This window comes from Puntigrus tetrazona, chromosome 5 (assembly GCF_018831695.1).
Source record: "Puntigrus tetrazona isolate hp1 chromosome 5, ASM1883169v1, whole genome shotgun sequence".
Taxonomy (NCBI): Eukaryota; Metazoa; Chordata; class Actinopteri; order Cypriniformes; family Cyprinidae; genus Puntigrus; species Puntigrus tetrazona.
The window spans coordinates 25,065,737-25,082,798 of NC_056703.1; the positions used below are offsets into that span (position 1 = coordinate 25,065,737).

The 17,062-nt window shown below is 45.3% G+C and overlaps 1 protein-coding gene across 1 annotated transcript in view; it reads left to right on the top strand.

Moving 5' to 3' along the window:
• LOC122344632 (integrin alpha-L-like) overlaps nucleotides 1-8,306 on the top strand; it is a 41,336-nt gene extending 33,030 nt beyond the window's left edge. Inside the window, exons 6-7 of the mRNA XM_043238152.1 lie at nucleotides 7,904-8,037; nucleotides 8,234-8,306. Coding sequence (XP_043094087.1) covers nucleotides 7,904-8,037; nucleotides 8,234-8,296 — 197 coding nt within the window. The 3' untranslated portion in view covers nucleotides 8,297-8,306. The remainder of the gene's footprint in view (nucleotides 1-7,903; nucleotides 8,038-8,233) is intronic.
• The last annotated feature ends 8,756 nt before the right edge of the window (nucleotides 8,307-17,062 follow it).

Sequence of the window (17,062 nt, forward strand, 5' to 3'; positions counted from 1 at the left end):
GTAGCGAAAAGGAAAAAGGCGCTTTTAAGGAATGTATGTTGGGACAGAGCAAACCTCCTGGGGTTTGAAAGTGTGAGGCTGTCCTGGCCACGTTGATTCACCGCGGAGTCTTATCACCTTTTGACTTGGTGGCTTGGTAGAACTGGTCCCAGGTCAGTGCACCGAACGGGTTATCAAGCGGTCGACCAGATGTTGCAGTTTAAATCATCCCAATCTTGACGTGGGTACTCTCTGATTGGTCGAGCTCACTGCAGCGACGGTCCCTTGCGAACACCTGGCAGACTTTGCGGCGCTCTGCATCGCTCGGCTGACCATCTTGATTGCCTTTATGGTCCGAGGTGCGGAGGATGCGCGATTTTACGACCTGGTTCTAGAGCGATTCCCCTTTTATGGTTCGTGTCTGTTCATCAAGGCCCCACAACGAAATACTTCTAATTTGGTTTTTCTCCACCTGCGCTCCATTTTCCGGGCTGCTCTCTTTTAGGGTGCGTGTGTTGTCATTATACCATGGAGTCTTTTCTTTTATCTTTTTAAGTGCAAAGGAGCAACTGTATCTAAAGTGCTAGAAAAAGAGAGTGCATAGTTTCTGTTACATCATCAAGTTTTTGCATCGTATTGGATGAACTAAGGAATTGAGATATGTCAGGAAGGTTATTTAGAAAGCTTTCTTTTGTGGTGGAAGTGATGGTTCTACCATACTTGTAATAAGGTGCAGAGTTTACAGGTTTAACTATACAGAGTTCACACAAGACTAGATAGTGATCTGAAATGTCATCACTTTGCTGCAGTACTTCAACCATTTTATCATCTATTCCATGTGACAGTATTAGATCTAGAGTATGATTTCGACAATGAGTAGGTCCAGAGACGTGTTGTCTAACCCCAATGGAGTTTAAAATGTCTAAGAAAGCTGATCCTAATGAGTCTTTTCATTATCAACATGGATATTAAAATCGCCAACAATTAAGACTTTATCTGCGGCCAGTACTAACTCAGTTAGAAAATCAGCCAATTCTTTAATGAAATCTGTGCTGTGCCCTGGTGGCCTGTATACAGTAGCCAGTACAAACATGACAGAAGATTTATCACTAGCACATGATTCTGTAGATAATGTTATATGCAGCACCAAAACTTCAAATGAGTTATACTTAAAGCCTGCCCTCTGAGAAGTACTAAGAATATTGTTATAAATTGTAGCAACACCTCCCCCTCTACCTTTTAAACATGGCTCATTTTTATAGAAATAATTTTGGGGGGTAGATTCATTTAGAGTAATATAATCATCTGGTTTTAGCCAGGTTTCTGTCAAACAAAGCAAATCTAGCTTCTGATCATTGATCAAATCATATACATAAAGTGCTTTTGTGGAAAGTGATCTAATATTTAGCGAGCCAAGTTTTATCGTTTGCTTATTTGAATTATAGGTATATTGAATTATAGGTTTTAATTTGTTGGACATTAATTAAATTATTGCTTTTGAATAGGTTTGGACGTTCTCTGCATATTCTAATTCGGGGAACAGACACAGTCTCTATAGTGTGATATCTAGGTGAAAGAGTCTCTATGTGCTGAGAATTAACTGCCTTCTGTGACGTGAGGCAGCTAGCAGACGGTCGGTTTAGCCGGTCTGTCTGCTTCCTGACCTGTTCTATGGACTCTTGGACTACAGAATGTGACCTGCACCCCACGTATGGACTTCGTTTGCTATGTTTGATGCCCGCTTTCCCAGTCAGATAAGGACTGTTGATGTCACGAATAGCACCTCTGTGGCTCTCTCCGACCACCACCGGAGGGAGCTCTCACCGGAATACTAATCTCTAAGGACTACATTTCCCACAACCCCGTACCTTGGGCTGATTACAGCCACCAGGTGTTCCGCATCAGCCAGCCTTTATAATGGACTCTCTCACGTTCACTGATCGCGAAGTCTTGTTTGTGTTTACTGCAATTCTGAGCGTTTATTCCCGTGTTTGTTTTCCTGTTGCCGACCTGTACCTTGTCTACCTCTTGTGATTGATATCTGCCTGCCTTTTGACCTTCTGCCTGTTATCGTTTACGTCTCCTGGATTTCCCTCGTGTATTATCGTTTGCTCCTGTTTGACCCTGCCTGCCCGACCACGATTAAAGCTAAGTCGCAAATGGATCCTCACGTCTCCGATGTATCATTACAGAAGACTTCGCCACAAACGGATCCAGCGGAAATGTATCTTCTGATGTCTGAAGTCTCGTCTCAAGCCGCCACTCTCGCTACACATCAGCAACAGTTGCACAAGCTCACCACGCTGACGGAGGAGCTAGTGAGATCGATTCAGGCGCTAACCCTCACGTCTACCAATCCAACCCAGCACACCGCCCCATCTGCCCAGCCGGCGCAACCAGTCATGACACCGCCTCAACCTAACCTTAGTCCGCGTCTCAGTCTACCTGACAAATTCGACGGGTCAGCCTCCAAATGTAAGGGATTTTTATTACAATGCTCCTTGTTCATTCACCAACAACTGGGTTTATACCCCACAGATGACAGCAAGGTTTCCCTGATCTGTTCCTTGCTCACCGGGAAAGCGCTCGATTGGGCCACAGCTACTTGGGAGGCGCGCCGTATGTCTTTCCCCTCATTTAATGATTTCCTGCGTGAATTCAGGGAGGTTTTCGAGCATGTAGCCGGAGGGAAAGAACCAGGGGAACAGCTGCTCGCCTTATCACAAGGTACCGACACAGATGCGGATTACACACTCAACTTCCGCACGCTTGCCGCTCAATCAGGCTGGGGGGAGTCGCCACTCAAGCTTATGTATCGGAGGGGTTTGAACACCGAGCTCCAAGCAGAACTGGCGTGTCGTGATGAGGCAAATCTCTGGAGGAATTCATGGAAATCACCATAAAATTAGACAATGTTCTCAGAGCACGCCGTGGCAAATACCCGATTCCCTCTTTCTCACACCCTGGCCATTCACCAGCACCGGAGCCCATGCAGATCAGCTCGACTCACCTTGATCCGGAGGAGAGAGAGAGAAGAGTTCGGGAACGGTTATGTCTCTACTGTGGTCTAGCCGGTCATTTTCGAGCTTACTGCCCAACACGTCCTCAGCGCCAGCGCCAACAACCTGCTTTGGTAAGACCGCACACTCATCCTGACTCCTTTGAAATCGAGGTTCTGTTAAAAGTAAAGTCGACATGGATTTCTGCAACAGCTCTTATTGATTCAGGAGCGGCTGGTAATTTTATTGATAAAGCCTTTGCGGACTCTAACAGAATCCCTCTTGTTCCTTGTGTACCCCATGTCGCAGTGGCGGCGGTAGATGGACGGCCAGTCGGATCTGGAACCATTTCTTCTGTTACCCAACCTTTAACACTGCAAGCAAGCCCCCTTCACTCAGAATCCATACGCCTGTTCGTGATCCACTCTCCCAAGCATCACCTCATCCTCGGACTACCCTGGCTTGAGATTCACAACCCCACTATATCATGGACAGATCGTCAAATAACACACTGGTCAACCAACTGCCATAACCACTGTCTTAAAGCCCCAGTGCACGGTCTCCTTCTAAACCGCTTCCTGCTGAAGAGGAGGTCATCAATGTATCTGAACTCCCGCGAATATCAAGATTTAACCCTTGCTTTTAGTGAAAGGGGAGCAACTCAATTACCACCTCACCGTCCATACGATTGTGCCATCGACCTCATGCCGGGTCGCTTCCCTCAACGCGGTCGCGTCTTTCCCCTCTCACAACCCGAATCAGAGGCGATGAGATCCTACATCGAGGAGGAGTTGGCAAAGGGATTCATCCGACCCTCTACGTCACCAGCGTCGGCGGGGTTTTTCTTCGTCAAGAAGAAGGATGGAAGCCTTCGGCCTTGCATCGATTACACAGTCTGAACGAGGTAAGTTAAGTTAAGGCTAAGTTTTTTACTAAGTTGGACCTCAGAAACGCATATAACCTGATCCGTATCAGGGAGGGAGACGAATGGAAGACTGCCTTCTCCACTACATCTGGGCACTATGAGTATCTCGTTATGCCGTTCGGGCTCGCAAACAGTCCTTCTGTCTTTCAGGCTTTCGTAAACGAGGTATTTAGAGACATGTTGCACCAATTTCTCATTGTCTATATGGATGACATCCTTGTGTACTCTGACAACTTCGAGTCTCATGTTACCCACGTCAGAACAGTTCTTCAACGCCTGATTGACAATCAACTGTACGCCAAGCTCCAAAAATGTGAATTCCATAGGACCCAAGTGGCTTATCTGGGGTACATCATCAGTTCCGACGGGGTGACGATGGACGAACACAAGGTCAAGGCAGTCGTGGAGTGGCGCGCCTCTCTACAGTCAAGGAATTGCAGCGTTTCCTGGGGTTCTCTAATTTTTATCGCAGATTTATCCGCAACTTTAGTATCATTGCCGCGCCACTCACCTCTCTGGTTAAAAGAACCTCTCATCGCCTATCGTGGTCACCTGACAGCATCCTGGCATTTGATCAGCTCAAGGAAAGGTTCACGACCGCTCCCATACTTCATCACCCAGACCCCAATCGGGAATTCATTGTCGAGGTAGATGCATCTAATGTGGGCATCGGCGCCATCTTGTCTCAACGTCACGGGCAGCCAGCTAAACTCTTCCCTTGTGCTTACTTCTCCCGCAAGCTTAACCCTGCCGAACGCAACTATGATGTCGGGGATAGAGAGCTCCTTGCCATGAAATCAGCCCTTGAGGAGTGGCGGCACTGGCTAGAGGGAGCCAAACTACCATTCACCATACTCACCGATCACCGAAATCTCGAATATATCCAATCTGCCAAGCGTCTAAACTCAAGACAAGCTAGGTGGTCTTTGTTCTTCTCCCGCTTTGATTTTAAAGTCACTTACCGCCCAGGGTCAAAAAACACCAAAGCGGATGCTTTATCCAGGCAGTTCGAGAGCAGCCCTCAAGAAGTCTCTCATGAACCCATCCTACCGCCAGCCCGCATTATCGCTCCAATCCAGTGGGATATCATGACCGAAATCACAGAGGCCCAACTTTCCGAACCAGCCCCACCAACCTGCCCTCCTAACCGGACGTACGTACCCCAAGCGTTAAGGCAAAGAGTTCTGCATTGGGTTCATGATACCCCCAGCGCCGGTCATCCAGGAATCACAGCCACTCTCCAGCTAGTTAACAACCGTTTCTGGTGGTCAACCATTCGTTCAGACACCATCCACTTCGTTCAACAGTGTGAAACATGCAATATCACCAAGACCTCCCATCAACGCCCAGCAGGACTCCTTCAACCACTACCCATACCAGAAAGACCTTGGTCGCACATAGCTATAGACTTCAGAACCGACCTACCAGTCTCCAACTCCTTCACCACGGTGCTCACAGTCATAGACCGGTTCTCTAAGTCATGCAGATTCATACCATTGCCCAAACTACCCACAGCCTGTGAAACCGCAGAAGTCCTCTTACAACAGGTATTTCGCTTTTACGGGTTACCTGAAGATATCGTGTCTGATCGTGGCCCACAGTTCACCTCTCGAGTCTGGCAAGCATTCTGCTCACAACTAAACATCAACATAAGTCTCACTTCAGGTTATCACCCTCAATCCAATGGCCAAGCCGAACGTCAGAATCAAGAGCTGTCACAATTCCTCCGGAGCTACTGCCACAATAACCAACAGGACTGGAGTCGTTACTTAGTTTGGGCTGAGTATGCACAGAATTCTTTAAGGAAACAATCCACTGGACTAACTCCCTTCCAATGCGTTCTGGGCTATCAACCGCCTTTGTTTCCTTGGTCCGGAGAACCCTCAGCACTGCCCGCAGTCAACGCATGGTTACAAAGAAGTGAGGAAGTCTGGAATACCGCCCATGTCCATCTTAGAGGAGCTGTCAGAAGGTTCCAAGCTCAGGCTGATCGTCATCGCCGAGATGCACCCGAGTACTCACCTGGTGACTGGGTTTGGCTATCAACCCGAGATCTCCGCCTCCGATTACCCTGCAAGAAACTGAGTCCAAGGTACGTGGGCCCCTTCAAAATCATCAAGCAAGTTACACCAGTTTCATATCGTCTTGACCTACCTGCTAATTACCGCATTGCCTCTACTTTCCATGTCTCACTGCTTAAACCCGCCGGTGGTCCGGGAGGAGAGAGGGACCAGGAAGAGGTTGCTACCAATGACGCCCCTCCCTTGATCATCGACGGCGAGAGGCCTACCAGGTTTGAGAAATCCTGGACTCGCGACGCCGAGGCAGAGAACTTCAATACCTCATCGACTGGGAAGGCTATGGACCCGAGGAGAGGTCTTGGATACCTGCTCGAGACATTCTCGACCCCACTCTCACTGCCACCTTTCACCATGACCATCCCGACAAACCTGCTCCCAGACCCCGTGGAAGACCTCGGCGTCGAGTCACCCCTCGCTTCCGGAGCCGCTCGCAGGGGGGGGGGGCTCTGTCACGAATAGCACCTCTGTGGCTCTCTCCGACCACCACCGGAGAGAGCTCTCACCGAATACTAATCTCTAAGGACTACATTTCCCACAACCCCGTACCTTGGGCTGATTACAGCCACCAGGTGTTCCGCATCAGCCAGCCTTTATAATGGACTCTCTCACGTTCACTGATCGCGAAGTCTTGTTTGTGTTTACTGCAATTCTGAGCGTTTATTCCCGTGTTTGTTTTCCTGTTGCCGACCTGTACCTTGTCTACCTCTTGTGATTGATATCTGCCTGCCTTTTGACCTTCTGCCTGTTATCGTTTACGTCTCCTGGATTTCCCTCGTGTATTATCGTTTGCTCCTGTTTGACCCTGCCTGCCCGACCACGATTAAAGCTAAGTCGCAAATGGATCCTCACGTCTCCGATGTATCATTACAGTTGATCATTCATTCTCCTAGCCTGCTGTTTATATCTCTCTGCTGTTTTTGTTAATAAATCCTCATTGTACTCTTCTACCTCTGCCTTTGGTTCCAGTTTATACACATCATGGCAATGTGTTTATAACAGTGGCATATGAGAAGTTTAAAACCACAGGAGAAACGTAAAACATGGCTTTTTCGAAAGCTGTGTTGGAAACTTTTTTTAGCTTCTTTTTAAGAAGAGACCAGGAGATTCTTGGTAAAGCAGGAGTTCGTTTTTTATTTCGTTGCTGTAGTCATCTGCAAGAAGTCTTCAAGAAATCTTTAAGAAAATCGTCAAGCAATCTCCAAGAAAATCTTCAAGAAATCTCCAAGAAACAAATCTAACTGAAACATGTTAGGTTGAAGTATATATGTTTCAAAGGGGGAGGAGTACACAGAGGTGGAGACCAGTAAAACAAAAGTATGCAAATGCGATCAGAAACTTAGCCCAGAACAGGAACTTTCCGATCCTTGATCTATTTAGCATCCAGGTGTCATTCAAATGCATAGGTGAAACAAAAGGCACAGTTGTACCTTAGGATTAGCATTCACACTTGACTTAGGACGCCTACCAGATGTTCAAGAACTGAAAGACAAAAGATAACTGTCTCGGGGCTTGGGCTTCCTGCTCTTAGAATGTAAATCACAATACACATTCAGCATATACTGTTATATTGGAGTCTGTGTTTAACCTTTTATAAATTTGTAATACAACAGCTGCTGCCTTTTACCATATGCTGGTAAGCCTTTATCCCATGTGTGGGGTAAAAGGTCTCCTTGCCATCTCATACATATAAGAATTGTAAACAAAACTTTTTTTTTTTTTTTTTTTTTTTTTTTTGCTACCTTAATGCTTCTCTTAAATTCTACATTTTAGGCACAGTAAATGGCAAATTAATGCATTTCTTAACCTGGGCCTTAAACCCTTAGTACCCTATGTTTGGGAGATTACACATTATGCATTACATCTTACACTGTGGCGACACAGTTTTGTCAACCTACCGATTTTGTTTTTATGTATTTCAGAGTGTCATGTTATTCCCCCACTGGATACAGTTATTCTATTCGACGACTCTGGCAGTATCAGCCCAAAAAATTTTGAAACGATGATCCAATTTATCAAGAACTTAATTGTGATGTTTTTGGACAAACGAGCACAGGTTTGTACATGCTCATACATTATTTCTCTGTATCCATTTAAAAACCTGGTAAGTGAATGATGCCTATTAGTGATGATCTGAATTTTCAAAATTCAGATTTAATATGTGGTTGTTTGAGAAAATATTTCTCACAACAAAAAGCCTTTCATTTGTTATATGAATATAATATTATATTCATATTGTTTCTGTGTCTCAGGTGGCAGTGGCTAAATTCTCCACAAGAGTTTCGCAGTCTTTCACTTTGAGAACTTTGCCGTGAATAAAGACCCGAACAACTAATGAAAGATGTGACCCAGGCACAGGGCGATACACACACACCTTCGGCAATACGTTTTGTTATGTGAGTGCAACAGTAATTGTAATCAATGTTTATTAATTTGATTGCTTACACACTTTAAAGATACTGTATATGGGTTTGCCAATAATATGAACCTTTTTTCAGGTTATTTCTTTTGTATTGCTCTTTTATTTCCCTTTCAGAGAACAGATGTTTTCTGAGAAGGTGGGCATCTTGAAACAACTCTCAGAAGTTATTGCTGGTGATTACTGATGGAAAATCAAATGACCCCAAAGAAGACTTTAAGAATGTCATCCTGAAAGCCAATGAAAGGGACATCACACGATTTGCCATTGGGGTAAACAAAAATAATAAAATTTTAAAATAATATTCCAGGGTTACTCCACCTCAGTGAAACGTGTATTAATGACATTATGTCCATATGTCATTCCTAACTTGTGAAAATACAATTTAAGATACTTTGGATGAAAACCAAGAGACTTGTGATTGTCTTATTGAGTGCCAAACAATTAACACTGTCAATGTACAGAAAACTAAAAAAGAACATTGTCTGAATGCTCCATCTGCCATCATTGATTTTAACTGTAACATTTTAAAGCTACAAAAATATTTTTTGTATTGAAAGTAAACTAACAACTTTATTCAATGATTCAGCAGTATAACAGTACATATTGTGACGAGCGTCCCGAACATCCATCAGCGTCACACTGGAAATCAACAAGGAGCACCTGGACACGCCCATCACCGGCTGATCGGACACAGCTGCTGCTCGTTACCCCCTGGCTTGAAAAAGCCACAAAGCACTCCAGAGAGATGAGCATGGCCTCCATACAAGCTGACACTAATATGTTCTCTCCATTTTCCCCTAGAAAGCAGCGTGTGATCCGATCAGCCCTCACTCCAGGCACGGACCCACTGCACCACATGAACGCACCGAAAGAAGAGAGCACCACAGCACCTGTCACATTTTCACCTGTACCGTTTTTTTTCTTTGTTCAATAAATCCACCCTCCGGGGTATTTATTTTGAGCTCTCCTTGCCGTGGAGATTCCATTCTCCCACTGATGGAGAATGCGGGCAAGTTTGTGAAGGAAAAAAAACACCGGCAAGTGATCTTGACTTTTTCCCTTCCCCAGGAAGCAGCCAAAGCTACCCAGCGTTACAGAGAGAGATATTGGCGTGCCTAGGTCTATCACCCATTTTGACCGCTCAACACTTCCATTCTTGGGAGTACATTCCCGGAATGCCGGTCCTGGGCCCAGGCAGCTGAGCTTACTCGTCTCGCTCAGCATTGGCTGCTAGAGGGGTCTCCGCCAGCCAGACAGGTAGTGGAACAAGTTGTGATTAAAATGCTTCCTCTGAGCCCTTCCGCGGTCCCATCATCAAGTGGTACGGATGCGGAACCTGACAACTACAGCAGAGCTGGTCGAGGCCATGAAGCTGGCGGATGTGGCCCAACATCCAGGTGGTCCAGGAGCGACAGAGGGCACCCGGCGACCTTACACAGACCAGCGGTTCTCTCTGCCCTGGATGAGCCAATGCCCACTGAGGATCCGGCACCTCCCCCTCAAACCTGGCTGGCAGGCTGTATCGTCCACCTGGACCCACTGTCTGGAGCTCCAGAAGCCGAAGTAAAAATAAATGGTAAACGCCACCGAGCACTTATTGATTCTGGCAGCGCGGTCACACTCGTCCGAGCAAGCATCCTTGCTCCACGACTGGAACCCAAGGTCCGTATCCCAATCACTTGTGTGCACAGTGAAACAAGGCAAGTACCCGTGAGGAGGATTAACCTGATGGCCCTGTCGTACACATGGCCTGTTGAAGGCATCATGAAGAACCTTCCCGTGCCGGTGCTGTTTGGGCTGAGACTGGCCCGGCTTTGAGAGCCTGCCAGCCACAAAGGGAACCGCAGACAACAGAGGCCAGCCAGAGGGGCCCAACACTAACCAATGCTGTTGGCTTCCGACTGAGTCCCCCTCCCAAAATTCTAACCTTTTCTTTGTGTTCCAACAGGTTACGGGAGGCTCGTTTGCTAAGGACCAAAAGGAAGATGACCGTCTGAAGCATTGCTGGCCTCAAGTCTGTGTCATCGAGGGAAAGGAAGTGCGACCAGGGCCCCATCCTCTCCTGCACTTCATTGTCCAAAACGGCCTGCTGTATTGTGTCACCCAGCGGAGGGGGGAGGAGAAATTACTCTTGGCGGTTCCATGGTCTAAAACAGAGACTATCCTGGAGCTCGCCCATGGCGGGACACCTAGGGCTCGCCAACACTTGCCAGTGTATCCAGGATCGTTTCCACTGGCCCAGCCTGGAAGCCGAGGTGAGGAGTTTTTGTCAAACCTGCCCCACATGCCAGCTAACCACTCCTCAGACTCCTCCCCCCAGTCTGTTGATTCCACTGCCCATCATTGAAGTGCCCTTTGAGCGCATCGGGATGGACCTGGTAGGACCATTGCTGAAGTCTGCCTGGGAACACGATATTGGTCATCGTGGACTACGCCACCTGATATCCGGAAACGATGCCCCTCAGGAAAGCCACAGCCAAAGCCATCGCAAAGGAACTCTTCCTCTTTTTTAGTCGGTTTGGCATTCCCACTGAGAGCCTGACCGACCAGGGTACCCCCTTCATGTCCCAGCAAATGGCTGACCTCTGCCGGCTGCTAAAGGTGAAGCAGTTGAGGACCACAGTCTAGCACAGCTGGCACCGCACCGTCATTGAACACGTGAGGAATATGAGGGAGAGGATGGGTCGTGTCATGCCATTAGTCTGGGAACACCTAAGCAAAGCCCAGCAAGCTCAACAACGGCATTACAATCGGGCAGCCCAACAACATCATTCTCTGGCCCCATCAATCTTATGCTGCTGCCTACCTTGATGTAGTCATCTATTCGGAAACCTGGAAAGACCACATCGACTTACTGCGGAGGTTGCTATCCGAGCTCCGACGGGCTGGACTTACAGCCAACCCCCTAAAGTGTCACCTGGCACTATCCGAAGCGAAGTACCTGGGTTTTCAAGTCGGAAGGAACCTCATCCATCTGCAGGAAAAGGTGGAAGCCATCCGCAATGCCCCCAGGCCCCTCACCAAGACCCAGGTATGTGCCTTTTTGGGGTTGGCCGGTTACTACCGGTGTTTCATCCCTAACTTCTCTTTAGCTGTCTCACTGACAGATCTGACCAGGAAGGGGCAGCCGAAAAAAGTAAAGTGGACTCCCGTGGGCAAGGGGGCAGGCCTGGAGCTGCAGTATTACCTCCTCGGCTGGAAGTTCACCCTGGTAATCGACCACGCCCCGCTACAGTGGATGGCCAGAGCAAAGGAGACCAATACCAGGGTAACTAGATGGTTCCTCGCGCTGCAGGACTTCCACTTTGTTGTGCGTCACTGAGCTGGAGCGGCGAAGCGTCCCGAACATCCATCAGCATTGTCCTGGAAATCAACAAGGAGCACCTGGACACGCCCATCACCAGCTGATCGGACGCAGCGGCTGCTCGTTACCCCCTGGCTTGAAAAAGCCACGAGGCACTCCAGAGAGATGAGCATGGCCACCAGACAAGTTGACAATAACGTGCTCTCTCAATTTTTTTTTTTCCTAAAAAGCAGTGTGTGATCTGATCAGCCCTCACTCCAGGCACGGACCCGCTGCACCACAGGAACGCACCTAAAGAAGAGAGCACCGCAGCACCTGTCACGCTTTTGGACACCATTTCACCCGTATCGTTTTTTTCTTTGTTCAATAAATCCACCATCTGGGGTACTTTAACTCTCCTTGCCATGTGTTTCCTTCAGACCGTCACAATATAAATATGCTTAGAGACAAAGATCTGTAAAACACTCCCTCCAAAAGTTCAAGAGATCATTGACTCAACAAGCTCCATGACCTTCACAGAATTCAAAAGGCCTGACTTCGGTGACCCGACAAGGCCTTCTACTTTTCTGTTTTCAAGTTTCATACAGTATAGGCCGTGTACAGTGTTCTTTTTTTTTTTTTTTTTTTTTTTTTTTTTTTTGCATTCTGAATTATATTCGCCTTCTGTAAATCTAAATTCTAAAATTTCTGACCTCAAAAAAACCACACAGGCAGAGCAGTGGGGAGACTCGTGAAGACTGAAAGCAGTAAGGATTTAAGTTTAAGTGTCAAGTTTAAAAAGCATGTAATCGCCTTATTTGTTTTGTTATTTGTAAGGTATAAATACATTTGAATGAATGTAAGCACTTAAGGCCTAGGTGGGAAATCCACGGCCAGCGACTGGTATTTACCATGCATTTTCATGAAAAAAATTTTCATGGAAAAAGATGCAAGCATTTTCATTTAAGTGCTTCATCAGTGGATCATACCTAAGCTGTTTATGAGATAACTGGGGTAAAACATGCTTTTTTTTCAATGCGTGTGCGCTTCCTGGAACACAGTTATAAATCTTGCAGTATATCGCACACATACTTGCATGTATTCATATGAAACTCGATACACGTATAGATCTCATTGTGCTGAACACCTGAAGGTGAACTTTATTTAGGGTTGTTTAAAAAGCGCATGCTGCGGTATTTCATACGTCAGAGTTCCAAGTCCCTGCTCTGTGTCTATGTCTCGACATAGACACTCGACTACGACTACGACAAGAGGACTGAAGACCCTGGGGTCACACCAACGTCCGAGGTTATGGGTGGTGGATCAACCTGCAGCGTTGCAGATGTCTGATACAGGGACACCTGCCAAATAGGCCTTGGAAGCCGACCATACTCCTTGTGTAGTGAACCTTGATTCACATTGGTGAGGGGAGACCAGAAGACTCATAGCCAGTCGAGATTTTCTCAACAATCTACCAACTGATGTTCTGATGGTTCCGTGCCTCCTGTAATCTGTCAACGGCAGAATTGACAGCGGTGGCGAACAGGCCAAAAGGGGAAATCGAAGCATCCAGGAGGCAGACCCTGTCACGATCTTTCATTTCAGACAGGATCAGCCACAGATGTCTCTCCGCAGCCACCATTGCAACCATGGAGCAACCGATGGCACGAGCTGTCTCTTTTGTGGCGTGGAGAGACAAATCAGCAGTCCTCCTGAGCTCAGCGATGTCATCTGAGACCACTTGCTCCTGCTCATCCAAGTTTTTGAGCAGGTCAGCCTGGTAAGCCTGCAACACAGCCATCGTATGGAGGCATCCTGAGCTACGAGGCTAGCCTTTGAAAGCTCCCTCTTCAAAAAAAGCTGGACCTGCTGCCGAGTAACCCTTGGCTATGAGTGCTGAAGTTGTATGCAGCGGCTTTGTAGGCAAGGCAGAAGCCTTTAAGGACCATGCCATGCCAGCTGACAAGTACCTCGCAAGCGGCTGTTCCACCTTTGGCATTGCCCTATAATCATGATCATTCAAATCTGCCACATTGCCATAATAATCGCGTGCTCCGATCTAGGCAAGCACACGCACACTGCTAAAACAAGCATGACTTGTCGTTATTTTTAACAGACAGAGACACAGAGAGCACTAAAGGTCTGAATGACAAAAAGCTGTCACTGGCTTCGCCGCTCATGCCTTTATGCTTTCCTGGTCACTGATGTCATCTGCCCAGGATGTCATGCCCTTCCATTAGACAGATTTTACAGCAGATTTAGAGCGTGGCCACTCAGAAGGGGTTTCCCATAGCATTTTGGACACAGTTCGAGTTCCCAAAAAGGAACTCAGTTAATATCATGTTCTCTTCAAATAGACTGGTCAAATATTTCTGAAATCACAATATTTACTCTTAAATATATATGAAAATTATAAGTAATTATTCAGTAAAGAGAACATTAAATGAGTGTTAGTCAGTAAAATGAAATGAACATTAACTTACATTTTGCTGAAGAAGCACATGCTGAGAGATCTGAGGATGCGCAGTAAAGAAACATACAAACGAATGCCATATAATGCCCAAACATAAATGCCTTGACTATTCTTATGGCTTAATTATATTTTCATTATAATGCGACTTGACTACTTTGATACACTTTTTTAGAAGCTTATTTTAGACATGAAATTCTGCAAAAATTGTATGACTCAAAAACACACCTTTCAGCATTGAAATAATCAGGACCATCTGCAAAGTTTTAATTGGTTATATTATATTATATTATATTATATTATATTATATTATATTAGTTACATAGTTATAGGACAACTAAAAATAAATTGCAGGGACTCAAATAAGGTTGTAAAATAAAATCTAACAATAACCAGCAGGGAACGTTCCAGGATCGTTCTCTCTAGGTTCTAAAATTAAACCTGAAAATAACCTATAGGGAACATTCAAAAACTAAAGTAGCGCTGAAGTATGACAAACTGGCGGCTTTGTCACAACGTTCTGTGTTTGATGGGATCAAGTTGCTCTTAAGTCTGCTTCGAACAAATCACTTGAAACCTAAGGTTCTGTTTTCAGTCATTCAATCTATTGTAAATCCTTCCATAAACCCCTTACCTGTTGCTTCTGATGCTCTTAGTGAAGGTTTCTTGAGATATTTCAGTGATAAATTTAGTCATTTAAGATTTAGTGTTTGCCCCACTTTAACTGCTTTCCTTCCCTATCATTTGCCACTGCTTTAACTGCTTTCCTTCCCTATCATTTGCCACTGTCTTTTGGTACACTTTTGAATGCCTCCAGGCATTGAAGGAGGTGATTGACAAGCTCAAACCTTCGTTTTTCTCTAAAAATATTATTCACCCAACATTTTAAAAAATAATATTCTAATATCTATTCAGTTGAACCCAATCTGGTGTCTCTAAACTTGTGGTGTCCCTGCTTAACTGAAGGTGGCTACAGTCAATCCTCTACTCAAGAATCCCTTTCTAAATTGTTCTGTTTTAAAAAAAATATTGTCCAATCTGTGTCTTACCATTCATTTCTAAAGTGTTGGAGAAAATTGTGCTGGATCAACTTCATTGCTTTAAGACAAGTAACTTGTGTGATGAGGACGCTGATGACAGCTGTGAATCCATATGCGGAAGTTTATTGGCACAATCCTAAAGAGAATAGTCAGATGTAACAGGCAGAGGTTTGGTAATACTTAGGCAATCAGATCGGCAAACAAGTTAAATGGATTTCCAAATAGCAAAGACAGCAAAACAGGCAAGGGTCGTAACACAAAGATCAATCCAATCAGGTTAGCAGAATACAAGGATGATTTGAAGAGGCAATGGTCAGAATAAACAGGCAAGGTCATACACAAGATAGCAGTCAGAATAATCATGAGAGAAACGCTTGGTAAGGCAGTGAAACTGGCAATACTTTGCAACGAGCATAACATGTGCTCTGGCTTTACATTACATTTACATTTACATTTACATTTAGTCATTTAGCAGACGCTTTTATGCAAAGCGACGTACAAATGAGGTAGGCAATAGAAGCAATTTATATCAACAAAAGGGCAGCAGTGCATAACTGCTCTGAGTGGGGTCTTGGCTTACCTAACGCAGACACAAGGCTTTTTTTTTTTTTTTATAGAAAGGATAGGAAAGAACAAGATAGGAAAGAGCAGGGGAAGAAGAAGAAAGTGCTAGCGATGTTGGGTCAAGTGTAAACGAAAAAGATGAGTTTTGAGTTGGTTTTTGAAGATTGCTAGTGACTCTGCTGCCCTAGTGGCAACGGGCAGATCATTCCACCAGCGAGGAACAGACCAGGTGAAGGTGCGCAAGAGTGATTTTGCACCTTTTTATGATGGGACTGCAAGACGCTTTTCGCTTGCAGAGCATGGGCACCTGGAGGGAACATATGGTTTAATTAGTGAGTGTAAGTACAAGGGAGCGGAGTCTGTGATTGTCCTATAGGCCAGCGTCAGGGATTTGAATTTGATGCGGGCATCTATAGGAAGGCCTGGAAATGCTTCCAATGTAATAGTTAAAAATACTATTATGAATTATGAATATTTTACATTTAATATATTGAATTACTTCAATCAAATTAGACCATTTGTGGTCTGCCATAATTCCTTCAACTTTGCACATGTTTTTGTCTTGCGTTTCATGATTGGAGTGGATGAGCTCAGTGCAGTTTTCTGAAATTATTTACATTAATTGTAATGTGTGTAAAGATTTGTAATTATGATTGGAAAACAGGAAGAATACTTTTAATCCAAATACACATAAGGGCTTTTCACACTTGAAATTGTTAATCCTGGGTTATCCTAAAACCTGGATAAATGGAATCCTGAGTTATCTGTAATCACTTTTCACACTGCTCATACTAAACCTGGGGTTAAATGTTAATTCTGGGTATTCATTAATAGACATTACATACTGTACATTCCTAACCCCTGGGAGAAAGCGTCACATCTGGCATTTTCCACACATTTTTAGTTGTGTTATAGATGTTTTAGTCGTGTTACAAGACACACACAAACAGCAAGAAAACTAAAACAAAAGTACAAAAGAAAGAAAACAAGGAGCAAACTTGTTACTTATGCTAGTTACTTTATGCTTTTCTCTCACCGGCTACTGTTTAAACGATGCATGTTTTCTGTTACTGATGTGACACAAGCCTCACTGCTTAATATCTGATTGGCTGTCAGTTGCCAAGCACTCAGTTGCAACAAACAAACATTACTCACTCTACTGTCAAGTATGCCAGCTGCAGCATACTTAAGCCCGCCGTCTGCTCAGAACTCAAGCCTGCCAGTCACTGCTGATTCAAGCCCGCTGTCCATGGAGAAATCAAAAGCCTGCCGCCAATTGCAGCTCATTTAGGCCCCCCGGCT